We start from the raw sequence: 26,904 nt of genomic DNA, 5'->3' as shown, positions 1-26,904 counted from the left end.
CTCAGCAAAATCCCCTCTTACCTCTCATTTAGGCCATAAGAAACGGGTTAATCCATTTAAGGAAGCAAAAGCCCTGTATGGTGACTGAAGTACCTATCAGAAGGTGAAAAGAAATCTCTAGAGTTTCGAAGTGAAAGCAACCAAACTGTTAAGGAAACGGACTGCAGAGACTGAGGCTGAAAAATGTCACATTTTGCTGTAGCACTAACCTGAAGGGCTAAGCATAAACTTCCTTTACTCTCATATACCCTGTGCACTATAACACTGCCTACAACTCCTCGAGCCCCTTGGGATGTGTGCTTGCTGATGTGAGAATGGCAGGTAGTTTCTGGATAGCTAGCAGCCCTGACTATGGGTTGTGCTGTAGCCTCAGGCTTGCTGAGGTGCTGCAAGCATGATAGATACCTCAGCAACGCTATAAATGTAGGCAATTCAGCTACAACAGCAGTTGTTTCAGCTGCTTTTCTTCTTCCTTTCCCAAGGAGTGGCAGATTTGGAAGTATTTGGCTTGTGGTTTGAGTTGTGGCTCAGAATTACTCATGGATGTGTCAGAAAATCTTACCTACCCCTTTCTGCAGAAAAGGAGTCTTGCAGACTGGTGGAAAGTGCTACAGATATGAGTTACACACCAGTCTCCACTATCATCAGCCTTGTAAACCCCCTAAAATCCAAGTACATTTGTATTAAAAAAGAGCAAACTATTCTATCCCCCATTTTTCCAGTTGTTCTTGGGGTAAGTCCAGCATGACATTACAGCTCTTTGTACCAAATGTGTGAAACGATGCTCCTGCTGCAGTGGCAGCAGCACTGAGGTCAGTGGGAACAACCCTGAGACACTGTGCTGGGCCCAACAGCACTGGGCCTGGTGAGAGACTTGCCTCTGCTGCCGTGCCCATACAGCCATGGGGAGAGCAGCTGCTGGGGTAGAGTTACGTTACAGTAGTCTTTGTCCAGCGTTTGTACTTTATGGCTATGATTTTGACAGAACGTGGAAAATGTAGCTTGAATATATCTTAATGTTGTTTTGTACGCAGGAACCCTGTAGGCAAGGCAATGCCAGGAATCGGTGGCTGTCACTTGCACTAGCAGTGTTATTTTTCCATCCAGGTTCCTGATGCTGCAGGGGAACCCATCAGCAGCTGTATCAGGCCCACCGACCAGCAGCACATCAAGTAGAGTTTCATCTGCAAAGAATCCATTGCTCCCCCCCACCATGGCCACACAAGATGATTTCACAGCAGGTAAAGGGCTGCAGCAGACTGGAGACTCCTTCAGTTGGGCTTGTTGCAATCCTGTTTCTGCAGCTTTTGCCTGGAGGATGTTTGTCTGCAGCGGCAGTGCCAGTGCCCAGGAATGCTGCTCAGCTCAGGGAGGAAGAGCGTGTTACAAAAGCTGCATTCAAAGTGCTGATCATGAGACCCTGGAGATGCTGGCAACTGCAGCAGCTATTCTTCATGCTGTACAAGTGAGAGGCCAGCCTTAGAGGCTGGGGAATGGGGAAGACATTGAACAGGACATGAGGCAGGGAAACATGCTGTGTATAATCTTGAATTTTCAGGAACAGCCAATATCAGAAATTTTGGGGGGCAGGCTATGTTTTTGTTGCTTTTGGGTGTCTCTGCAGTAAAGAAAGCAGGGAGTAAAGCCCTGTAATGGTGAAGCAGAACAAAGGAGAAGATTTGGATGGACAGTTTGTGTCCTGCAGATACAATAATCAAATACGCCAATGGGGACATCTAATGCAGAGTGCAAACCTTCTTTTAGTTATGATACCTAGTGATTAATTGTTTGTGTCCTAGTATTTTCTTTGTTGTGAAGAGAAATCTAAAACTAAACCAAATCAAAACTCAATCCAAAATGGAGTGGGAATTACAGGAACGAAGGACTTTCAAACTATTATAACTTCAGAAAGTATCTACTTATTAGACATTGCCAAACTCTAGAGACCATTGTGGGTTGTCTACACTTTGAAAGGAGAGGAAAGAAATCCTGCAGTCATGGATGGACAACTAGCAAATCATATGCAAATATGTAGAATGTTGAGCTGTCACAATGCTGGAATGCAAGTGCACCAACCAACGGAATCATTTGAGGTTACTGTCGTGGGTGACTGCCACAGTTTGCCACGGTGCAGTGTTTACCTCACTTAGAGTGCAGCTTAAGAGAGCGACAAAAGGTACTCTGCTACCTACTGCGTGAAGGAGATATCAAGGAGAATTGGGTGAGAGTTGTTTAGAGTGATTCATATGGGGGCAGGAAATGTGAAAGGGTAGAGGGAGGCCCTCCCGTTGAGTCATGAGGTTCAGAAAGGATCCCCTTGCTTTCTAAACTCCTTCTTGCAGAGGAGTCTAGGTGTGGCTAGATCCAAACTTAGCCCCAGACTAGGTCAACAGTTTATGTCTAAGAGACACAAAGGGTAAAGGAAAACAGGCCAGGGATTATAGGTGTTTATGGCGAAAGGATTATATGGGCACATGCAATTCTTTATATTGCTTGCCTAGGATTTAAAAGTTTCACCATTCTGCATCTCAACCTGCTTATGTCCCCTCATGCAATTATTCAGTCCAATAGCATTATTTGAATCTGAGGTCTTCTTGCTTCTCATTGGATTCTTTCATCGTCTTCAGACAGGCCTTTGTTTTGTTTAATTGCAGACATGTTTATAGTCCATAGCCACTTTGTGCTGGCCTTGAAGGCATTATTTGGTTGAAATGAATCCTCTTTCGCTCAGCAAAGTACAAAACCGGCCTTGTCTTACGTGTCCATGATTGTCTGTATCTGCTTTTGTTTTCATTAAGTAGATACAAGTTCAGTGAATATGAGCAGAACTTTACAACATACAGTTTAAGATTTCAGCAAATTTAGCTTACTAAGTAAAGTGAGACAGACAGTATCTTAAAAATTACACAACCTTATAATCTAGTGATTAATTCTATTTCAAATGCATTTACTTGAGCTAAATGATTAGTATAAAACTTAAATTTGTGCTTATCCAGTGATCAGTGAATAGTAAAAGATCATTGCCCTACAGCCACGCTTGTCTAGCAGAGACAGCTCACTGTAGGCTCACCCAGGCTGTCATATTTATGGAATAAAGTGGTTGGCTTGAAGTCAAATTGCATACAGTGGGAAAGGTCTGCATGAGACTCCTTGCACCCACAACTTATCATTGTTCACTCTGCCATTCTATTTTCTTGTGGGTTTCCTAAAATAAGTTCTTGGCCTGGCTAAAGCTCAGGCCTTTGTCTCCTTTGGAGCCTGTACCATATTGCTGCTGGTGTGGCTGGGTGTAGGTTGAGAGCACACATCACAGTGACCATTCCAGAGGCCAGGACTAGTGTGTTAATCTTCTGTGAAAAAAAGTGTCTGGTGGTTTTTTTTTGTCTCCATATCAAATGTTGTGAATTTGAGTCTTTTGTACTGTTCTTATTTTAAAGCTAAATACCACACCTCAATTGCTGTCTACTACGGGAGCGTTCCCAAATTCAAACCCAGATACAAGGCTCTGCGAGGCAGAAGCATTGATTCAAACTTGCGGTTTTGTGGCAGCAGTTGGACTACTGAAGAAGGAGCTGAGGATGGAAGGGGGTTGAATGTGCAATGGTCGCCTCAGCCAAATGAAAAAAAATAAAAAATCAGGGAGAAAGGGTCCGTGGAGGTCAGTCCTCATGTGCTGGCTCTGCATCAGAGTAGGTGGCTGACAGAGAGCTGCAGATGATCCTGTCCTCCTTCAGTGGTGCATATGGCATCACATCTCGCTATCATTAGTTCATTACGCTTTCTCCTTCATCAACAGTAGCCAAATCACTACCACTGCCAGCCAGGACAGGGATTGTGGCCCAACTGCCATAAATCAGGCATCCTCTCCCGGATGACTGGGCCAGTGAGGCTGATGTGCATGACTTCAGCATTGGGCAAGGAGGTGACCACCCCCACCTTTCTCACCAAGCCTCGACCCAGGACCCCCAAGAGAGGGAGGCAAGCAGCGCTGACCCGGGTACCATCCAGATCAAAGACAAGCTGAAGATGAGGAGGATGTCTGACGGTCTGTCAGCCTCATACAGTGGTAAGGCGGGAACCTGCCTGCTCTCCTGTGGGAAGAAGGGTCTTTTCCCAGCCTAGAAAGCTAGTGCACATTCCCAGGGAACAGTTGTGCCCCCTGCAATAACCTTCCCTGTTGCTGTAGGGGTGTACAACTGTGAGGCAGGGAGAGGAGCAGGAGAGTGAATGTGCAGGTGAATAATTCTGGATATGCACAGGTCCATGGGCTCTCTGTTATTCGACAGGAGCTCAGAGGACCAGGATGCTCCTCTGGTGGCTCTGTGGGAGTGCCTAAGTGTTGTCCACTGGCCTGCTTCAAGTGGCTGCCAGCATGAGCATGTTTCCCTGTGCAGCTATTTAGAAGTTTCCAATAAATCTGTCCAATGAAATATCTAGCTTCAGGTGCTTTATGTTTGCAGTGCTGCTTCTATTATGCTTTGTGTCTCTGCTTTGCAGGCCTGACTGACTGTGATGACCCTGAGGGGGGTTACCCTGAAGCCAGTAGTTTCCGGATCACCTTCCCCGAAGCTCCTGGAAACCTCCAAGACTATGTCTCCCAACCAGAACAGACCTATTTCCTCAGAGACCTGCATGTTAAGCGATGGAGAGCAGGAGCATGAGGAAAATGACACAGACTATGATGCCAGTGATGAGGATAACACGGAGCTGATGTCAGAGAGTGAAGGATGTAAAGTAAGGAAACCAAGCCAAATCATGTGTAGTGGGTCTTCAGTTTATTTCCAGTAGGCAGAGCTCTGAGATCTTCTTTTTCTGCAGTGTGAGCCCAGGGAAACAGCTGAGCCAAGAAAGTGCTCAGCTGGACATTGTGCTTCAGGCTGTTTCTGCAACATGCATGCTGCAGACTTGATGTCCTCAGTCTGTATCAATAGGAGAATAGTTTCTGTGCTCTCTAGTGGCTCCTGCTGTGTTTTCTGACTGAGAACACACCAGCAATGAATCAGAGCAACTAAATGTGTCTCACGTGGTCAAGCATGTTCTTCTACAGTTAGTAAAATCCACGTTTCTGTATACATGGTATAATAGTTACTGTTGCAGACACACCAGTGTCTTTGTGGCTTTTTATATCAGCTCTGTCTGGTTTAGACAGAAACAGATGTTTGCTGGTTTTTGCTCTAGGTTCTCTCAGTTTTTGAGTTATACAGCCACGTCCTTCTACAGGGTTATCTCTAATAATGTTTTTAGAGTTCAGTGGCTTCCGTGCAGCTTCATTATCTCCCATGGTTCTGCCCAGGGATAGGTGAAGGGAACTGCCAACTCTGGCCATGGGTAATGGAGTCCAGACTCCATCCACTTTTTCAGGATGGATAGAAGCTGCAGTTGTTTTGGGTTTGCTGTGGTGGTAAGGAGAAGGCAGATGAAAAACAATTTTTGTAAACTGGATAACCAATAAAAGGCTAATGTATTTGATTTCAGCCTTGCAGATACAGGGCCGACTGTATCCCTGACATTCGCTCTGTTGGTTTCACTGGAATTTGAACAGGTCTTGATTTGGCTCTTTATCTGTGACAAGAATGATGGGATACTAAGGAAGGGTGCATGTCTGCCTCCACTCCCTCCATCCCCTTCCTAGCCATGGCAGGGAGAGCCTGAAGTAATTTCAGCAGGCAGAGACACAGAGCTGCAGGGTGGGAGCTCTGCTGAACTTCAGAAAATGATGGTGAGCCTGAAATTAACTGTGTGGGAGCTGGAGAGCACCAAGTATCCAGAGAGCACAGTAGAATCTGGGCCAAAGGGCTAGTAGGGGAAAGGCAGAAAGCAGAAAAAAAAAGATGGGCTTGAGGAAAGCAGGTTTTGTCAGCCTGCAGAATGACTACGTGGGGACTTGGCTGGAGTTCAACAATGCCTGGTAGGTGCTTTAGGGACGAGAGGCTAGTGATCTAAGCCCATTCCCTTACCATCAGAAAGGCTTATAGAAGCAATGGCATGCAGAACATCCTTACGTCGAGCAGATGGATACCAGGTGGGAAAGCAGCCACTGCTAGAGAGGTGAGTGAGAGGAGAGAGCTGGCAACAGCATGGGGACATTGTCTCTCCCTCATCACTTCCCTTTACATCGCCCATCCTAGGTCAAGTTGCTCCACCAGTTTGACTTTTTTTTTCCTGGTATGTCCTAGCTAAGAGCATGGCTAAACTACTTCTGGCATCAACGGGGAACGCTGGATGCTCCAGCTGAGCACTGTTCTACTATTTCCAGGCTTCCCTGCTGCATTCGTATTGCAGTGGTGAAAATGGGAACAAGCCACGGGGAATGGCTTTGCTTTCCCCGATCCCCGAGTCAGCAACATCTTCTGATGGGACTCCTGACAGTGCTGCAGGCTCTCAGAATGCGGATTTCGAAGAGGCCCCAGAGATGAGGTAAGCCAAAGTGTGCGCTTCTCCAATATGTTTTTCATCTCACACTTCTCATCTTGTGAGATTGTTTTCCACGGTCAGTTCTTCAATATATTTATGCAAACTTCTGTACTTTCACCACTTTCTGTATCTCTGGTGACCAGCACTGTGTCAAAGCCAACATCTAAGATTGGCTCTAAGCAACTCAACCAACTCTCACCAACTCTAAGATCAACTCAAAGCCACCTCTAAGATCTTGGGTAGTGGGGCACAGGAGGAGGCAGGACTTAAGAGGAACTTAAAAGCAAGTCCTCTGCTGAACTCTGATACTGATTCACTCTGTAATCTTTGTGGCACCCTTTGGGAACTGTATTGCATGGATCTGAATACAGCATCTGGTTTTGTGTGTGATCTTTGCCAATACCTGTACCTGCAAAGTTATGTTAGGGCAAATATTGACTATTGTAGAGCTGTCTGTAAATTCAGATGCTGCTTCTGTAAACATCAATTATAACTTCTCTGTGTCTGGGCCTTCACTGTAAAATGGAAGCCCAGATAAATCTCTGTTTATAGATGTCTAATTCTATAGATGCCTAATATTTGCATATGGTTTTAAGATCAAAGGGTGGAAAGTACTAGAGAACAGTTATGGGGCTGTAACTGATGGAAAGATGTTTGCTTCGATATGCGTGAGGAAATCTAGCTGTCAGCTTTATCCTAGTTATAACAATAAATAAGGAGTCATAGAAATATAGTTCCAATTCAAAAGCTTCAGCATAGCTTTTACAGTGCAATCTGAGTATACTTACCTACCAGCTGAGTTGGAAAAACCCTTCTTCTAAAAAGAACAGGGAGGTGTAAGATTATTCTCAGGAGACAGCAGTGGTATTTCCACGTGTAACAAGATACTGCCATCAGTTTAAGGCATGGCCAAGCAATGTTAGGCTTCTACAGCACTATAAAGGTAGCTGCACTCAATACAGACTTATGGCTGGCTTAACATCTCTTGCTGATTCAGAAAGGATGCATGAACAGTGAGAGCCACTCAACTCCGAAAGCAGAGACAGCAGAATTGGATAGTTAAGGCCCAAATTGAAATCCTGTGTTTCAGCTGGAGCTTGACCAGTTCTGTGTGACTCCAGCAGCTGAAAAATTAGTGACAATTAATCACCTTTGTGTATTGTTGGTTTTATGGGTTGCATTTTCTCCTTCATCAGATGGATCTTGCTAAGGAAGTTTGCCTCTCCTTCTGTATCCTCATATATTATTTTGTCCTCAATTTTCTTAAGGTCAAGATCAGGCAGCAGAAGTGAAGAGAAGACATTTAAATCTCAAGGTGGGTACAGGGCATGGTTGCCCTAAAAAGAACATAGGTGACTCATGGATGGCAATGTGAAAATTCAGCTGAAAACTGTCCTGTAACTTTTTTCATTCTTTGATGCACTCAGATGGCTCCTCAGAGACCAGCCACTGGGAAATGTGCTCTGTTGATCCAGTGAAAATGACTCCAGCATGGAGTTATGAATGGCAGGAGCTAGAAGAGTACCTTGGGGCCCTGCAAATGCACAGGAGGAAAAGAAAATGTTCCCCTAACTCATGCTTATACCTTTTAACCCCCAGCATGCTCTCTAATGTCACAAAGATTAGAGAAAAATGAGGCATTTTGCATGAAATGAGAAATGTGCCCACTCATTCCTCCAACACTTGAAGGAGAAAACCTTATCTTGAGCAGCTTCTGAACTGAACCCTTTCAGATCTGAAGTAGATTAATCAGCAGAGCCTATTTTTGCATTGGAAGAAATAGTGAAACCTTGTATGATAGCAAGTCCTTGTGAATTTTCCTTTTACAAAGAGACTTAAGGATCCAGCCTACGCAGGACCTGAGCTCTCTGTCCTTTTAAGTACAAGCCTAAATTCAATGCTGAGTAATGAGGTTTCCTTGTTGCAACTCATTTACCCCAAGTCACATATCCTGGGTTTACGATTACAAATCTCTTCCCCCACTCTATGTGCATATGTCAGTATTGCACACTGAGGCTGGGTAGGAGATGCTTACTGACTTTCCTCTGCTCCCTGCCTTGCGTTGTCACTAGCAATTAGAGTTCTGCAAGACAAAATCTGGTGTCTGGTGCATCTGTGTCAGCCAGTACTTCTAACCTGAAAACCTCAATGACACCGTTGCTGCCCCTTTGCCGTCTGTGGGTTTGTAGCAATAGGAGAGATGGGAATTTGAGAAACAATTGTGCTGATGCAGAAGAAGCAATAAGATCCACTGGTCCCTCAGCTCAGTATTAGTCCTGACAAATAATGGGCATTCCCAATAGGAATGATTCCTTTATTGCTGATATGCAGCTAGGATGCTGGGTGCAACTAGGGAGAACTATTGCTGAGCAAGTAATGTGACATTTTTGATGGATACATTATAGACTAGAAATGAGATATATCATTAAACCATCTTTCTCTCTCTTTTGTTATTGACCTGACCATTCTGCAGGGAAAAAATTCCTGATTTAAGAAAGTTATTCCTTTTTTACTGCTTGGCTATCACATGATTTTATCATCTGTGAAGCCATGTAAGGAATGATTAGTTCTCCGAGTTTTAATAGCTCTTTTTGGAGAGTATTTCAGAATGAGCTGTACTGTGCTATTCCCATTAAGAAAATCAGCCTTTGGTGAGTCTGCCCAGAAAGTGGGCTGACCTACTGCAATTTAGAATGAAACCCCTTGGGGAAAATGAATTCTGGCTTCAAGAGCACAATTCTGCTTTTGGTAACACTCTAGCAATCCTAAGCTTTTCTTTTAATGCCCTCTAAAATATTCCAGCAAAGAGGAGGAAATGTTAATTCTTACCTCTACAAAGACTATTAAATATAGCTATTAAAACCCAGTAGTTCTTTAGTAACTGGGGAAAAGAGGATGTTTACTAAAATCAAAATGGATAGGAACAGAGACAAACCCTTTTGGCAAGAGCAATCTCCATCTCTCTGTTCTTCTCTATCAAACACAGCTGCTCACCAGAATCCAAGGGCTGAGGCCTTTATCGCACAGTAGGTTTGAGTCTGGTGGCCAACAAAGCAATGTCATTTCTGCTGCCAGTGCAATATGGTAGTACGCCATCTGTTTGGAAAGGTGCTATCTTCCTTACTGTTATCATACACGATCTATATCCTTGTCTTATCAGAGGTCCAGACTTTGGAACCCATTTTGCCTCCTATCAAGCATCGCGTTGCTCGTGATGTGAAGTCTGCCAGACGTTTGCGTGAACCTGTGGTCCCATTGCCAAGCCTTCCACTCAGACAGGCCAAGGAGACAAACCATCGTGAGAGGCCTCGCCTTCTGAGTGTCGATGACTTCAAGATCAGCAATGAAAAGGTAATGGCTAAGGACAGGGGTGAGCAGGCTTCCTTTTCAATGACTGTTCAGTGCTTAGCACAAAATGTCACTGAAAATCATAATCTTCCCCTCTTGCGGAGCAGATTCTATTTGGAATACATTTGACAACTACAGAGCAATTACTTGAGTATTTTCCCTGGTGCAGAAGTCACTGGTTGAGAGGCGGTGCTAAGGTTAGGCAAAAAGCATTCTTTATGTGCGGAGGCCGATTTAGAGCAGATCTGAATGGCAGGGCAAGTTACACATCAGTGAACATGTGCACAGTGCATGCTTGGAAGCACAGAAGCAAAGATTATAATGTTGAATGCAAGGAAGGCTGCAGAATAAAATAGAAGACCTTGCTTTTCCTTAGTTACCTTTCTTGCTGTATCTCACAGCCATCTCATTCACAGTTTTTCTATTCAATAAGACCAATGTTCCTCCAACTTGTTTTCACATGACTCCTTTTTTGGACTCTGGGTTCTCAGAGAGCAGCTGAGTCATTCAGAAGCAAGGAAGTGAGAAGCAACTGCAATTACTGGCCATGACTGTTAAGAAACAGCAAATTACCTCTCATTGCTGGTTATTGCAGATGGGTTTTGTTCCCCTGCCATAGCCTGTAGGAACTGAACCACCTGCTCACAGTAAGGTGAGCTCTTAATCTGTCTTGGAGCGCTGCTATGACTCTCTTGGTTCAAGCAGGTCTTCTTGACATAGATTGAGAAACAGCATCTTGGGCCAGTAGAAGGTTATGGCAATGGAGTGTTACATATCACTAGCTGTAATTGTCTGCCAAGGTGAGGGAAGGAGGAATTCTTCTGAAACTATTGAGATGTATATGGAGCTGCAGTAAAGAAGATGACACGCTACCACTGTGTTCCTGATGAGGTGTTGTGTGTGGTTTGTGCATCTTTTTTCATGTGCTATGATTTATTTCCATTGCAACTAGATCCGCGTTGTCTTGTGCAAGTCAGCTTACAATAAAATGAGAGAGAGGAAGATTGTGCTTAGGGAGAGGGAGGAAGAGACAGAAAAGCCCTTGCAGCTCCCTGCACTGAACACTGACCCCAGGGATGCAGCCAACAAAAGTAAGTGGTTGCAATAGTTGTGAGCCTTTTTGTTTGCTTGCTTGCTACTTACATAGTGTTGCAAATGTCTATGAAATTGGACTGGAAGGCTGTTAAACTTGCATCTGAGTGGAAGCTTACACAGGACTTATTTCCACTTTTCAAAGAAAAATACAGAGCCATGATGTGTCTTGCTCCCGGCCCATACTGAGTCAGTCACAGTAAATCACTTTCCCCACTTCTCCTATGAAGTCTTTCAGACTGGATAATTCTGTCTTGCAAACTACACTGGGGATTCAGACTCTCTAATTGAGAGTAGCCTCCAGGAAAGGTGAATGGGTGAGTCCAAAAGAAGGCTTTTCAACCAAGGTGCCCCTGGAAGAAACAAAATCAAACTGTATCTAATTAAAACACAAAATATCTTGCTCACATGATAGGACAGATTATCCTGCTCACCCCACTCCTTGCTGAGGAGCTCACACTATAGAGCTGTGCTGGAGCCCTTAGCCAGAGCTTGCGTTTCACCCACATGAGCAAGCAGCATTGCTGACTTAATTGCAGCTGACAGACTCTGATTGTACAGCTGCACGCACTACCTTGAGCACAGCAGCAGCAAACTTAAGTGTCAGCACTCAGCCCAAGGGCATCAGACAAGGTTCTCTGCTCTTTTTCTTGCTATTATTTTGTGAAGTACTAGTGAGGAGTGCTGAGGTGGGAACCTCTAGAATGTAACTTCCCTATCCAGCCTCTGAAACAAGAAAGCAAAAGAAAAGCAGCACTGAGTTTTCCTCATTTCTTACGGAAAGCATCACCACATTGTGTGATCATTGTCTGGGATAACAAAGAGATGTTACCCAGCTCCAGCAAGACTTCTAGCCCTTTCCAAGCCCCCTGTTGAGGGATAGTCCACCCTGTTCAGATGTTTCCTCTTAACAAGATCCTTTTTGGTCTCTGCAGGCTTTGGCCCACCACCTGTCAATGGGACAGCTCCCAGCATGCGCAATACAGGCAAAGAGAGCACTGGTACTGCTTTGAGGAAGCGGTTCAACAGGCCCGCACTGCCCAGCATGCCTGTCATCAACAAGAACAGCAGCGTCCCACGCAACTCCTCAGGTGAGCCTGCTCCCCTGCAGCCCCCACACCAGTACGTAGCACAAGGAGCACAAACTGCCTCACTCCTCAACCACAGGTAAGATCTCAGGTCCAAAGCCTGTTCAGAGGACTGAGAGCAAACCTCCTTTGGATCCATTCCAGCTCAGTGATACTGGAGCAGTTGGTGCTTACAGATCCACTGGGAAGTTGAGCTGCATGAAGTAGGGGTAAAGCCTTAAGCTATAGCTTTTGCCAGTACTGATAGTCCAAAACATAACACTGGTGCTGGGAAGCAGCTGTAACTGCAGGACTGAGCTCCAGTACTGTCTGGCAGGGTGTGCTCACCATGCACATATGTGTACCACCATGGTCAGTTAGCCTGTGCTGCTGTCTGGCTCTGCAGCCAGTTTTTCTACTATCGCAGCAAGGGCTGCCTCTTCATGGAAATTAGAGAAGTGATACATTCATTCTATTGCATCTAGAAGTGCTTAACGACTTGTAGCATCTCTCATCCCACTGCCTGCAATGCAAACTGGGAACAAGCAGTGCCTGTATTTCCGACTGTATTTTGGTCAGCCCACCCAAATACAGTGGCTCTCTGTAGCAGAAGACGTACATGAGAGGTTACTGGTGCTCCCAGGCTGCTCACTCCCTGCAGCAAATATGCAGCAGATAGTGAGCATACTGATTCTCAGCTCTCCTTTGTGGGTGGCCTACCTTGTGTTATGATCCTGAGCACCAAGAGTTAGGAAAAAGGGAACTAAGAATGATATTTTGAATGCTCCTTCCTAGTGATGCTACTCCAGTTTTCAAAACTGATCAGAACTAGCCTGACATGGCTCTCCGTTCACCTCGAATATAGTTGTGTATATGCACATACTTGTGCATATGTACATATGTCACTGATGTCAGTGATAGTAGTATTGGTAACATCCAAATTAGTACCCATCTGAATATTTTTGATTTTACAGTTCCTCCATACTTCATAGAACACGTAAGGTAGCATAAAAACACTACAGAGTCCATAGTAGTGCCTAGATTCTATGTAATATTTATACTCAGTACTTTTAGACAGCTCAGATGTTTACGTCTACACTTTAGGAAATGAGCTTTTGCAGGCAATGCATGAAGTTTTTGACCTACAATGCTTTTGATGATAAATAGGTTTCATAACAAATGCATTTGTCATCTGAATGTTCTTATACCTGGTATATTTATCATCAAGAAACTGTATTTGCCAACAATTTGCATCTATATTTACATATTTTTATTCTCAGTTCACATTTGGAAGGCTTTTTTTTTGTCACAACTATCAAGACTAGGAATTGCCTTTTTCCACAAGAGAAAGCTTAGGCATTGCATAGTTTGCAAACAAATACATTTGATGACAAATAAATTTCACCTCAGCATCTTCAAAATACAGCCAATGGGTACCTCTGAAATAGTAAATATTCCTCATGCTCGGAAAATAGTGAAATCCATAAACTACTACTTTCCCAATGGTATGCTAAAATGTATGTGCACTTAGCTGCCTGCTGTCCAGAATAGTTGAGATAAATGGGAACAGAGGTGCTGTCAGGCTCAGCAGGTCAGGTATCACTATTCCCTGGCACTTGCTCCTTGTGGATTTGACCAAGCCCAGCAGGACTTGGTTGTTCAGGCTTGGTGCTCGCTGGGGACAGCTGGAGATGTTTCCTCAGAAAGTTACAGGGTCCCTCTGTCCTCACTGCCTCAGGTCACAGCAGGTGATACAGGGAGGTATGTGCACATCTCAGGAGCTTACTCCTGGGGTAGCAAGTCCTGCTGAGCAGCACTGGCTCCTGGTGAGTGTAAGCCCTGCAGCACTATCAATCTGCAAGCTGGCTGTGGTACCCATCCAGATGTGGGAGCTGGCTCAGTGTGTGCAATTTTCAGGTTCACACAAGGAGCTGATGCCCAACTGGGGATGAATGTGAGATGGTTGGGTGCTGGAAAAATGAACCAGACAGCAGGGAAGCCACTGAATCAATGCCAGTTTGCGCGCATATGTAATCTTGGCTGGGGACTGGGTTGCCATCTGCTCGGTGGCAGGGTGCCTCACCCTGGGGTACGCAATGCTGATGTCTGACACTCTCCTTACAGTGAACTCACTGTCGCCCATTGCTCTGGACTCCTCCAAGGGGAGAGATGAGCCAGAGTGCGGGGACGCCCGGGAAGCCAAACCCTACCCTAATGCACAGCAGGTGCTGCTCAATGCTCTCACATGGCTCAGCAGCGATGACTGGTAAGAAAGCCCCCTGTTCAGTCTTTCTCCCTCTCAGTGTAAAGGTAAGTTAGAACCTTTTTTCTAGTGCCTCTGAGCCCAGACATCCCAGATGTCCCAAGGGAACTACTGAAACCACTCCAAAGTAATCACAATATAAAGATGTGAGAGCAGCCTTTTATTTGCCTTGGTCCATAGCAGTCTTAGAGCCACAGCAGGTCCCTGCTGTTTCCTAGGTTGGTTTTTTGCTCCACGTAGCTGCAAATGAAACCTTCAGGGAAGAGAGAAAGTTGACAACAAGATGATTTGCTGGCTGAAGCCAGAAGCAGGATGGAAGTGGTCTTGAGTTTACAGATTTGGGTGCCTCAGGTCACTGGCCCGGGTGGGACTGAGTAAGGATTTATCTCTGGTCCTCCCGCAGCTAAGTTCCAGAAGCACCTATGGGGAGTTCCTATTTCTGAGAAATGGACTGAGATGTGGTACGGAGTTTCTCAGCCTGTCATTTCCCCTGAAAGCCTTGTGGCAGAAGACAAGTAAAAAGAAAAAAAAAAATCCTTCAGGAATCTTGCACTTTTAGAATGAAACTTTTTCTTCTTCACTGCTTAATATGGGCCAAAGATGTTTTTGTTGATAATCACAGTGTGTCCTGAAATTGAACACAGACAGGAGGAGACTCAGCAAATTTCAGGTGATATTGGTTTTCCCTTTGATTTCTGAGTCAGCATATGTGCACTAAGGCTCCATTCACACTGGGATAACCATGAAAAGTCTTCCATGATGTACCTCCTTGTGCAATATCACTTTGTTTTGCCCCTCTCTCCTTTCTCTTTCCCACTCCTGTTTGATGCCCTGTGAGGTGCAGGGAGCTGCTGCAGGGTCTGGGTTACACTCAGGGACCCCAGTGGGGGTGGATGCCCAGCCCTGCCCTGCCGCCCTGGTGAACCAGTGACTGTAACATGTCTTCATGTAGCTCAGGTCCTTCACTAAGAAAATGCTGAAAGAGGTGGGTTTTTACTACTTTTAAATAACATGTTGCTGTTGTAGGTGTTATTTTAAGTAGGGATTTTCTGGAAAATCCAGCTTTTTGTCTATTCTTGCCCAGGTATGGAGTATTTTATGACATGCTGTCTTTTTTGGGGGAGGGGAGGGCGAGGCTGTGGGGAACAAGACTAAATTGTAGAGTGCAAACTCAAGCTATGGAGTGGCAGTGAAGGCTCTCCCTCCTGCATTGCCCTATGGGGATGGCGAAGAGGGAAAACGCCCCAGTAACAGCCAGACGGGACTGTTTCTCAGACACAGGGTACAGGGAGGATGCAAGAAACAGAAACATGGCACAGTCTTCCAGCTTCTAGGAAGCAGTGACATAGAGACTTTGTGTGCCAGTGATTTCAGGAAGGGTGTCTTGTTTGACAGCTGCAAATTAACCCAGCCATTCTGAAACCATCTATTTGCCTTTTGCATTTATGTGTGCTTTTGAACACGACCGCATCCTGTAGCAACGAGTCCACAATTTAATTAAGTGCTGTATAAGAAGCACCTCCCTGTGCTTGTTTGAGCTGACACCCTGGTAATTTTAGAGGGTGCTGCCAAGTTCTTGGGTGGTGAGAAAAGTCGATCTTTTTGGTAATTGCCTTTCAGGGAGGAGAAAGTGAAGGGACTCACCAGCATCAGACGCCTGGCTGTCTCCCACTCAGAAGTCCTTCTTTCTAAACTTCATGATGTTTCCTTGGTAGTTATCAAAGAGGTAAGAATGTTATGTTCGATTGTGTCCTATGCACCTCGTACATGAGAGCATAGAGTTGATACGTGCTTCTTCATTTACGTGGGTGTCTGCCTTCATCACTATTTTATTCACTGTTTTTCTAAGGGCTATGTCACCTATCTATATGATCTGTCTGCACAATATAGCTGTATTTACAGGCATGCAGGGCTTCTGTGTCTCTTCTCTTTGAGGTAGGTGTCATTCTCATGCAATATACAAATACAGAAACTGCAGGTGATTTGCCACAGCCCAAGTCTCTGCCAAGCTGTAATTAAACACTGCAGCTTTTGCCTCCCAGCTTCCTCCCACTTCTTCCTCCTCCTCAGCAACCTGGGTGAGTGACTGCAGGTATTTATTTTCCTGTGTTTCCTGATGATGTTTTTTCCTCCTTCCTTTCTGCTTGCTTTTTGGCAATTTGCCCTTTCCACTAAACTGCTGACTCTGTGTGCCTGTGGAATTTTGCACAGCAGCAACTGGGTGCTTAGACCAGCCTGGCTGTGGGGTGAGCAAGGCAGTCACACACAGCTTCACTGTCTCATCTCTCAGTGAACACAGAGGTCTCACCCTAAGCTAATTAATAACATCTGTGGCTGTATTTCCAACTTGGCACTTAGCAGCCAGTTCAGGCCACAGACTTGTACTCTTACTGCATGATTGCCAAATATATTAAATTTTCCTTTGCTTGCAGAAGACAGTAGGACAGCTTATTTCCATGAAAGCAACTCCTCCTCTCCAATATTTAATGACATTGGAAGCTTGAATGTTCCTTGTGTTGTTGGACTCTTTAAACCCTTCTGTTTAGATATGCAGGACTCAGATTCTACCCCTGTGAGATCTGGCTTAGGGCAAGAAGCCCTTTCAGCTTAGCTCATCTGATTTTTATATCACTTTTATATTTCTGAGGAAATTTCCTCCTCTCTCTTCTACGATCATGCACAGAGACATCTTTCAGCTTTTGTTTCACTCCAGTCCCAGATTTTGCTTTCACAAGCACTTCTAGCACTTATATGGTTTTCTTTTATTAAGAGGCACAACTAATTCTGGCAGAAAGAAATACTGGTCTGTCCTTCAAAGTATTTTTCAAATGAAGCACGTGACTCTCAGTTATTTCTTCCTTACGCTTATGGGAGAGACTTTTGGAAGCAAGGGTCACCCAAGAACAGCCCTGAATGCTGCAAAACGCCATGGGTTGCAGCTGTAATTATATGTGACCTCCAAAATGCTTGAGTACCTTGAGTTCAACAGCTGGGGTTCTCCTGACCAGGCAGAGCAGTAGATGGACTTCAAGTCCATGCTGCATATTAGCCTGATTGTACACTTGAGCCTGCATTTTCAGTTTCCTCGTTGAGTGCTCAAACTGCCAGTGCTGCGATTTTGGACAGGAAGAAAGTACTACTTTTCCTCTGTCTTGTCTTTATGAATTGTACCTTTATAGTTTAAAAACAGCCATTGCCTTTATTTTTTTTTAAGGTCTAAAATCAAAGCAGTGCACATTATGGGTTGAGTAGCACACTTAGTTCTAGATTAAACAATATTTTTAGGCCTTCAGTCTCATTAAAATTGTATAAGTGGGCCTGAGAGAGAAGAAGTTGGCGTCAGAGTAAGTGTGTTCCTGTACTTGTGGTCCTCTGCTCTTACTGTGCTCTTATATTCCATCTGGACACAGTGAGAAGTCATGTTGTTTCATGGGACTTTCACCTGGAGAATTGATTTTCTCTACAGGGTGGTTCTTACATTTCCCCTCATGACTTCCCCAGGTGAACAATCTCCGCTCAAAGGTGTGTTGCTGTGCAATCAACACTCTTGGAGATCTCTTCAGGACCATGAAGAAGGACATGGACCACAAGGTGGATGAGATTGCTCGGGTCTTGCTGCAGAAGATGGGGGACTCCAACGACTTCATTCAGACAGCAGCCAATGAATCCCTGGGGCTCATGGCGGGGAGTGTGACTCCTGCACGAGCAATGACTGCTCTCATGGCCAGTGGAGTCCAGTACGTCATTCTTTTCTTAGTGCTATCCTTCACCTTGAATTGTGTCGGTAGAGGGAAGGGATGGGAGGCAGAAGGGAATTGATGGGAGGGAAGGGTCCTGTCTCCTGCATCTTCTGTGAACTCGGTGATTAGATTCTCTGATCATAAACCTCTCTCCCTTCCTCTTGCATCTACTTCTGCCCTCCTGCAGCCTATTTGTTCCCACAATATGTCAATGCTGGTGAGATGTGGTGAATGATGGGGAAGCAAAAGTTCCTGCAATGCGTGGTGGTATAGTCTTGTGGCTTTGCAGGAAGAGGGACAATAGCTATTCTAGCAGTGAGTGCCTTTTGATATTTCACAACGCTAACCACAGAGGCACTGAGAAAAGCCATGCATCATCATTATGCCATTAACTTGAGAAATAAGGAGGCTAATTGCTAACACATGGAGCACACTGGGGAGAACGTGCTGGGTGCGGCTCAGCAGGCACAGCTCCTACTAAGTGGGCTCTGTCTGACCGTCATGTCCTTAGATCTCTACTTTCTATTCAAATTGATGTTGCAAGTCAGCCTTGAGATAGTGAGCAGCTTTATAGGTGCCTTCACAGGCTGACTCCCATAGGATAACTGAAGCAAATGCTGCCTTAAATCATAGAATCACAGAGTACCAGATTGGAAGGGACCACCTGGACCATCTGGTCCAACCTTACTTGGCAGAAGTGCAGTCTAGACAATGTGGCTCAGCACCCTGTCCAGCTGAAACTCACTTCCCTGGGGAGATTATTCCAATGACTGATTGTTCTCATTGTGAAAAATTTCCCTCTGCAGATTTGGAGATAAACAGGTGGAATAAGCCCCAGGACTGCTACAGTTCTGTTTGTGTAGTGGAGCCCTCTGATGAGTCAGTAAAAATTGTCTTTCATTTCCCTCTTTCCTAGACTAAATTTCAGGAAAGAAATTAAGTATCAAATAGTCCAGGGAGGTAGAATTCCTTCCTCTTACTTGCAGGTAGCCTCTCTGTACAATGCCAATTTTGTGTTTATCTGAGGACAAATCACCTACAGGTGGCTAAAATGGCAGTGAGAACTTGTGTGTCCTTTCCCTAGCAATGACAGGGACCATGCTGTGACCGAGGCCTGTGCTTCTGGCCCTCTTTTTCCCCCTACCCCAGTCTTTGTTGCCTTGTTTGCAGACACCGCAATGTCCTGGTGCGCAAGACTGCAGCCGAACACCTACTGACTGCGATGGAGCGAACTGGAGCCAATAAACTCCTCTCGGGCATAGTTACCAGTACTGAGGTGCTGGTGCACACGCTGGTGAATCTTGCTCTGGACTGTCATCAGGACACAAGGTGATGATCTTCATTTCACCTCCTAAAATTTGAAAACTGTTTGATGCCTGGCTATAAATTATAAAACCACAAAAGAGTGGAAGGTAAAATTTAAAAAGTTACTTCACAGTGTGGATAACGTCTGGGGAGATGACTGTACTGAGTAAGATGAGGTTGTCCAGCAAGAGAGGCCATTGACAAATTCCTGTGACTTGAATGATTCTTTATTCAGATCAGCTGAGCTCAGATTAGGCAGTCAAATAATTCTGTTTCACCTTACGTGTGCAATGTAAAGCTGAAGCATTGGCCACTGTTCGTCACTGAATGGTCCCAAACATCTATTTCTGGGAAGGTTAAGACTGTCCTAGAAAAAATCCAGCTGTTTTCAAGTGATATATTCAATCATTCTAAATCCCTTCTGCAGATTTAATTGCCTATTGTAGTCACAAATTTTTCTTCCCAATCATTGTATAATGTTGTTGGCTGTGGCTGAATGACGTCCAAATTTCCTCTTCACAGTAGCTGAAGTTTCATAGTAGCAAAACCAAAACAACTAACCAAAAACCAAACCAAACCATTAGTCTGATTATTAATTATATTCCCATTAATAGATGTGAAGAACACATGATCAATTAGCTGCCCATGTGCATACATGTCGTATAGAATAATAAATAGTAAGCATGAGGTCATCTGTCCTAGATTCTCTGTCAGTTAAGGGGAAGTAAATTATTGTGCAATGGCAGCAAGACACTGCAAATAAGCCATGACATCCAAGCAGGAGGTGGTCTTCACTTGTCCCATGGGATCTTCCACTTCCACAGAAGCATACCCTCAGTTTCAGAGTGAAATTGTATTTTCCTGTTACCCTATGTTCTCCTCTTGTGTTCAGCTGGTAGCATTGTGCAGTTGCAGTAAGAGGAGGTAAATCTCTTTGCTGAAGAGGTAATACCTCCTCATGCAGGTATTACACATGATGAGTTTAAAATATCAGTTTATTAACGCTTTTCCTTCGTTTATTCACAAGGCCAGGAAGAAAAGACAGTAGTAGTCTGTATTAATTTCTCTTTTTCCTATGTTAGATATTATGGACGGAAGATGCTGAATTTATTGATGAGTCATCCAAAATTTGATAGTTATTTGAAAAAGTCTGCCCCCTCACGGGACTTGGAAGCTGTTATGGCAATGATTAAGCGGAAGGTAAGTGCTTGGCAGGAGAAATGTCTTCTTTATGCTAGTACTGAGATTGCTAATATGAGATTAAACATATATAATCTTTCTTTACCTCATTCTTCTTCTGCTGAATCATTTTGCTCCTGGGAATGAGCTGTTGATCCTTAGCCTGTTTATCTTCAGACAGTGAATGAACTAGTATAGTTAGAAAGAAAGTGGGTGTATTTTGAATATCAGCCACAAACAGGAAAGGAAAGTAGGAGAAAATGGTTCTACCATCAAGCATTAAAAAAACCCAATGCTACTCCCCACACCCCCCAATAAAGCAAGGAAGGGAGAATAGTGCTTCTGAAGGTAATAGAGTCTTTGCAACAGATGAAGTATTAGTGCCAAAAAAATTTCCAAATATACAAAAGATGCACAAGGCAATCATAATTAGTACGCATATTGTGTGTATTCTGGGAACACTGCCCTGCTGTTATGCTCTCTGAAGCCGGAGGAAGCTTCATGAATTCAGCATCCCATGGAAAATCATCCCTATTTTTTTTCATTCCTTTTCATTTACATTCTAGACAGGCATGTGCCTTTGTCGGGGATAGGGAGAATGAGCGTAAACCAAATTAACTCCCAACACAATGGGCCACCCTCCAGAAAGTCCAAATGTTTCCCACCAGTTTGTTTCCTTAACAGTTTGCATTATTCTTGTGCACAAGACTAATGAATTCTGGATTTTGTATTGCTGCCCATTATGGTAGCACCTATAACCTACCTTATGTTATTGAAAACAAATAGTAGACATCACTGGATCTCTGGCCCATCTCCCTCTCTAAGTTAGGAAATGTTTTCCTAAGCCTTTCTTGGTAGCAGTGATCCTTCCTGGTTATAATTTGTGTTTTAAACAAATAATTTCCTCTTTTATCTTCTATAGATTCATGTTTTTTTATATATTTGTGTAGGGGACAGAAGACCATGAATGTGAACCTCCTTCTGCCAAGGAGTCTGAGGAATCTCCTTCTGACAAGGAGTCTAAGGAACCTCCTTCTGCCAAGGAATCTAAGGAATCTCCTTCTGCCAAGGAGTCTAAGGAACCTCCTTCTGCCAAGGAGTCTAAGAAACCTCCTTCTGCCAAGGAGTCTAAGAAAAATGGCTTGATGATGCCCCAGGACAACTTGCCTTCTAATGAAGGGTACTGAGCACTTCTGTTATATCTGACAAAGCACATGACAAGCTTTGCATGTCTCTTCCTCAAAAAAATCTTTCTGGTGGAGACAAGGGGTACCAGAGATTGTTTCCTTGCCCCACAAATATTTCGTGATCAAAAATGTCTACTTCTACATTAGGCTGAACACAAGTTCTCTGGAGGGTTTTCCACAAAAATTGAGAGAGAGGAAGAGACACCCACCAGTTTTAGTTCAGAAAATCCAGTGCGGTGGCGAGGACAGTGTTGTGGAGGCTGCGAGAGGGCCATTTCTCTGCTGTTTGGTTTGGGACAAGTAATTTCAATCAGGGTATTATTATCTCAGTGGAGTCTTTTTGAGATGGGTGATTTGATGAGAAGTCCCATTCTAGAACCAAGATGCCATTCCCAAAAATAGCACTTCCTATGCATTTTGTTTGGCCTGTCTGAGTCATTGCTTTCTGACTCAAAAACAGTACTGGTAGTTCTGGTCAAGAGACATATCAATGTGGACTCTGTAGCTATTCATGTCATTGAGACCCATTATTGGTTGGTTGATGGACAGCATATTTTTTTCCCTTGTGCCTCAGTCAGCATTCAAGATAGGAGTTTGGTCCTTGCTGTCTCCCCATGCTGGTGAGAGAGCTACCTGTACCTGCCCTTCTCTGATAACAGAGTGGATTTATTTAGCTCTGTTGTGCTCAGCAGTGGCAGGAAGATCACCGCACACCTCAGTAGTGGGGTTAGGAGCTTCTCGTGCTCATGGCAGAGAGAGGCTGATCCAAGAGAATTGTTCCCATTGGGTTTGTCAAGCTGTGGATCCAGCTGCTAAGGAAGCAATAATGTGAGCGCAGTAGCGGGATGGCTGGCTTCAGTTTTTGCCTCTGTTACTGATCCTCTGGATCCCTTCAGTTATGCCCCTTGATCTGTCTGGGTAGGATTCATCTGCTCAGATGCATCTGAGCTATTTATCCAGATTCCCATACCTGTTGTAGAGGCACTTCTCCAGGACAATTAATTTCCTTATAATACAGACACCTGCCATAAGATGAGGCATTTAGACTTTGTAGTGCCTACTTTTCCACACATAGGGAAGCTGGATGAGTACCTGGGAAGACACCTGAAGATAAATGAGATGCATCCCATCCTTGGTGCCTTGGTTTTCCTCAGTAAGCACTAGTGATAATGTTAAGTCCAGATTGTCTCCTGTAATGATTGTCATGAGATCAAAGCTGCTTTTCAGATAAAGATCTAGCTGAAATCACATCATTAGGAAGTCTTCTCAAGTTGCATTCCTCACAATTAACCAAAGGGAGATATTATCACCAAAAGGTCTAACTTTGTTTTTATTTTCCATTTTAAGGTCTGTCTCTTATGTACCCATGCCACCCTCTCAGACAGCCCGTCAGAAGGCCCGTCAGACAGTCCGTCAGACAGCCCGCCAGACAGCCTGCCAGACAGCCTGCCAGACAGTCCGTCAGACAGTCCGTCAGACAGTCCGTCAGACAGCCCGTCAGACAGCCCGTCGCCCATCACAGGAAGAGACTGAACAGCGCCAGGAGCTTTGCAAGCTCCTGACAGCTAAGGACTTTCAGACAAGAATGGAGGGAGTGCTGCTCCTCCTTGACCACTGCAAAAACAACCCCCAGCTCATCTCCACTAACATTTCCCAGGTAGGTAGGGCATCTCCATCGCTCCTTTCCTGTTAGGTCCCTTCCCAAGCCTGTACCAGTAAAGTTAAAACAGTGCGTCTTATGTTACCTACTAGCTGTCTGGGACAGGCTGGTCTCTTCTCACCCCAAATAATTTCATTCAACTCCAGGCATCAGGGCAAGCAATTTCAGTCCAACTGTATTTCTCTGGTAGGTGTCTCTTGGTGCTGTTCATGAGACAGAATTTCCTGTTGCTGTAGCTTTTGCTGTATCTTACTACCAGTTAGGTTAAAACAAAGGAAATACAGCCACTGAAAGGCTGGAAATTATTCCCTAGAAGAGAAATCAGTTGGGGTGGAGGAGAAGTATCAGGATGCATTGATTAAAAAAACCAAAAATTAAAGGATACTCCTGTAAACTTTCTCTTCTATTGCAGACACAACTCTGCCTATTTACTTCTATCCTCATCCCTTTCCTGATTGGGACCATTCTCACCCTTCCTGTGGGCCCTTTTTTCCCTTTGGAAAGAGGAAGACAATGGCTAGAGACAGATCTCTTCCTTTTCCTCCCAGCAGCTGTTTTTTTTCCCCTTTTCCAGCAAATGGTGCCTGATAATGTGGCTGTCTAGGGACTGAACCTGCTCTAATGAGAACTACACAACACATTAAACTTCAGAAGTCTACCTGTTAGCTAGACAAATGGTCTGGGTACTGAAGAGTTCATCAGAGCCCTGCACTCCTCCAGATGCAGGTTCTGAGACAGATAAAAACAAAACTTGGATCACATCCAGCCACAGTTTTGGCAAAATCAATACTGCCCTCAGTACTTGAGGCAACTTTATGGAAAAATGGGTATCATAAATACCTGTTTTCATACCTCTGCACCAAAGATATTGCATTATTAAAATGGGATTAATTTAATGATTTGTAGCGATGATTTATGTAAATAATAATGTAAATAATATAGAGAGAAACACCATATGAACTATCCTGTCTGCACTCAAACCTCTTAATAAAATATGAAGATCTTTCCAACCACCATTAGGTGCAACCACTACAGTGAGTAGCCCATAAGAAAACAGTGAAATTGTGCTAGTAAGTGCTGACCTAACAGAAAACATTATATTTTACATTTCTGGGTGCTTGTTTCTACATCTCTCCTTGAAACAAGAACATTTTAATCCAGATTTCCTGTCCTTTGTTTTCTTAACAGATTTTTGACGCTTTTGTCCTGAGACTTCAGGATTGCAACAAGAAAGTGAACCAGCAGGCGCTGGAGGCACTGGCTTTGATGACACCCATACTTGGAGATGCCTTATACCCAGTCCTGACCTCTCTGATAGCAGCAGTCACTGAGAACCTGAACTCAAAGCACTTGGGGATTTATGCTGCAGCTGTGAAGGTGCTGGAAGCATGCATTGATCACCTAGGTAAGGCTGACCTCTGACACTGACTCTCCCCAGCTGCGGCTCCTCCATCTCAGAGCCAAGTGAGTGCTAAGTCTGTGGATGGCTGTTGTTGTCTGTGGGAACATCCAGCTGCTGCAAGATGTGTATGAAGTCCTGCCTGCATTCTTTTTATTCCAATCGGTTGTATCATGTTGGGATGTGTAGCTGAATGGACACTGCTTATCACCTGGGTCATAGATCTGATTATTACAGAGAGGACATTCTAGGGATTATTTTAAGTTTCCACTATAAGAGCATGAGGGAAGTGACTAGCATCTGTCATGACTGTTTTTCCTGGGAAACTGCATGCATTTTGTTTTTATTGAATTGGATTTCTAATATGTGCACTCTGTTAAGTTTACAACCACTAAAACAAGATGAAAGGAATGTGCTTTTTCCTTGAAACACATAGGGGGAAGTGTGGTGGAGGCTCTTTGCTCTTGCTGGGCTTCTTTCCCACTTCTTTAGAATAAACAAGTATAAATCAAGATAAATCAAGCTGTAAATGATGGCTTATTCCAAACGTTGTTCTGCATGGGGCAAGATTGCTATAGCCAAGGTCTGCTGTAAATTCTCTTGCCACACAGACTTATGTCAGCTGTGAAAATGCAGCACTGGGTGAATATGCCTGAAAAATTCAGTGTTGAAGAGGCAGGTGTTAAAGTGAAATTAACAAGTTCTCCACATCAGCTGCTTTGCAAACTCAGTGAATCTGCTGACCTGCTGCCTTTCTGTATTCCAAGTATTGGGTTGTTCCTAATCATGAAGCAGGAGAGGAGGGTGAGACCTTTACTGCTCTTGGCCCTTACTGATTTTTTTGTGGTGCGTGGGAGAAGGTGTGGGAAAAGTTGCAGAATCCTGCTAAGAGAGGATGTGGCAAATAGATCCCTTCAGGGTTTTGTATGAAGCTTTCCGTCATTCCCCTCTCACCAATTCTAAGAGGTCACTGTAAATTTTCCATGCTGGCAGATGCTAGAACAGGAGCAAGGTGCATCTGTCTCTTATCACAGTGGCTTTACTCAGAGACAGGTTCTCAAGCAAACAAGGTGGGATATATATTTTTTGTTCTGCTCATTTTTGTGGACATTTGTAAAAGTTCAAACAGGTAACTGAATCACAGATATTTCAAAATTCAAGACCCTAGGGCTTTACTGGGGGAAGGAAGGCTCTACTGGAAAAATGCATGAGCAAAACCATACCATATGCTATAAAGTGACAAAACCACCCCAGAACGCTAAAGGATTGTTCAATGCTCCTAGCAAAGAGTAAGAGAGCACAACCTCTTGCCCCATTGCTCCTATGAGTTTAATAGCTAAGAGCCCAGCTATTGCACCGAGGCTCTGTGTTGACATGCCTCATATTCTGAGCTTTAGGTGAGACTTCCTCATCTGCCACCTTTAATGATCCATGCAAAAATGCAAGCTGGTTAGAAAATTGTTTGATCACTTGATGTGAAACAAAAAAACCCCAAATGACATACAAACAAATAAAGAACATAAAACACCCCCCCCCATCTGTTAGACCAAAATTCTACCTAAAACCAAACTAATTTGCTTCCCAATAGTGCCTGAATAGTTTGTTTACCTTAACCCTGGCATTGGTTTGGATGTCCCCAGCTGAAGACCACACACATTCATTAGCTGTGACCTGGGACCATAATCCCACTCAAGGGAGCCACCTTGTAGGTGGAGGTGAATCAGCAAATCAAGCTCAACTGCAATGGGACCAAGACATCTTGCTGTCTCCTCTGACATCTGTCCTGCCCTGTTCTCTGTCATGAAAGAAATGCCCTTCAGATGGCCACTGCCTGACACCAGGGCATGGAGTCAGACCAGCAGCCCCAGATGGTTCCCAGAGGAACCATCACTCTGAGAGAGGGGAGGGGGAATTTCCCTGTAGTTGTCAACATAGCAAAGAGGGGAACGCAGTGAAAATGAGAGTGCGGAGAAGCAGATTCCTCTGCTCAATACAGCAACTGCGGGGCTGCCTGTCCTGTGGCCAGCAGGTTTAGCTGATACGTAGTACAGGGAATTAAAGCTGGGTTAGTAAGAACCAGACTGCCTGTTGCCTTGTTTTCTCTAGTAGCTATTAAAAGCTCCTCTGTCTTTAGGTCTCTCAAGGCAGCAAAAGTAACTGCTGGGTGAATTTGTTATTTACTTGAGCTTTAATGTTTCAAAATGTACCGAGCATTTGAAACTCTCAAAGTGAAAGTTGAATACTGCTAAC

General features: G+C 44.3%; 1 protein-coding gene across 1 annotated transcript in view; it reads left to right on the top strand.

Annotated features, from left to right (window-relative positions):
• The first annotated feature begins 1,076 nt into the window (after positions 1-1,076).
• Positions 1,077-26,904, top strand: part of LOC136099571 (TOG array regulator of axonemal microtubules protein 2-like) — a 29,655-nt gene continuing 3,827 nt past the window's right edge. Inside the window, exons 1-18 of the mRNA XM_071807267.1 lie at positions 1,077-1,241; positions 3,438-3,537; positions 3,858-4,071; positions 4,540-4,734; positions 6,257-6,417; positions 7,683-7,729; positions 9,575-9,765; positions 10,715-10,853; positions 11,790-11,945; positions 14,046-14,187; positions 15,805-15,910; positions 17,686-17,921; positions 19,095-19,253; positions 20,312-20,429; positions 21,359-21,430; positions 21,473-21,588; positions 22,943-23,252; positions 24,444-24,660. Coding sequence (XP_071663368.1) covers positions 1,115-1,241; positions 3,438-3,537; positions 3,858-4,071; positions 4,540-4,734; positions 6,257-6,417; positions 7,683-7,729; positions 9,575-9,765; positions 10,715-10,853; positions 11,790-11,945; positions 14,046-14,187; positions 15,805-15,910; positions 17,686-17,921; positions 19,095-19,253; positions 20,312-20,429; positions 21,359-21,430; positions 21,473-21,588; positions 22,943-23,252; positions 24,444-24,660 — 2,806 coding nt within the window. The 5' untranslated portion in view covers positions 1,077-1,114. The remainder of the gene's footprint in view (positions 1,242-3,437; positions 3,538-3,857; positions 4,072-4,539; positions 4,735-6,256; positions 6,418-7,682; positions 7,730-9,574; positions 9,766-10,714; positions 10,854-11,789; positions 11,946-14,045; positions 14,188-15,804; positions 15,911-17,685; positions 17,922-19,094; positions 19,254-20,311; positions 20,430-21,358; positions 21,431-21,472; positions 21,589-22,942; positions 23,253-24,443; positions 24,661-26,904) is intronic.

The sequence above is a fragment of the Patagioenas fasciata genome, chromosome 3, assembly GCF_037038585.1.
Source record: "Patagioenas fasciata isolate bPatFas1 chromosome 3, bPatFas1.hap1, whole genome shotgun sequence".
Classification (NCBI taxonomy): domain Eukaryota; kingdom Metazoa; phylum Chordata; class Aves; order Columbiformes; family Columbidae; genus Patagioenas; species Patagioenas fasciata.
Note: the sequence above shows the minus strand (reverse complement) of the source record. Positions and strands in the feature narration are given on the sequence as shown.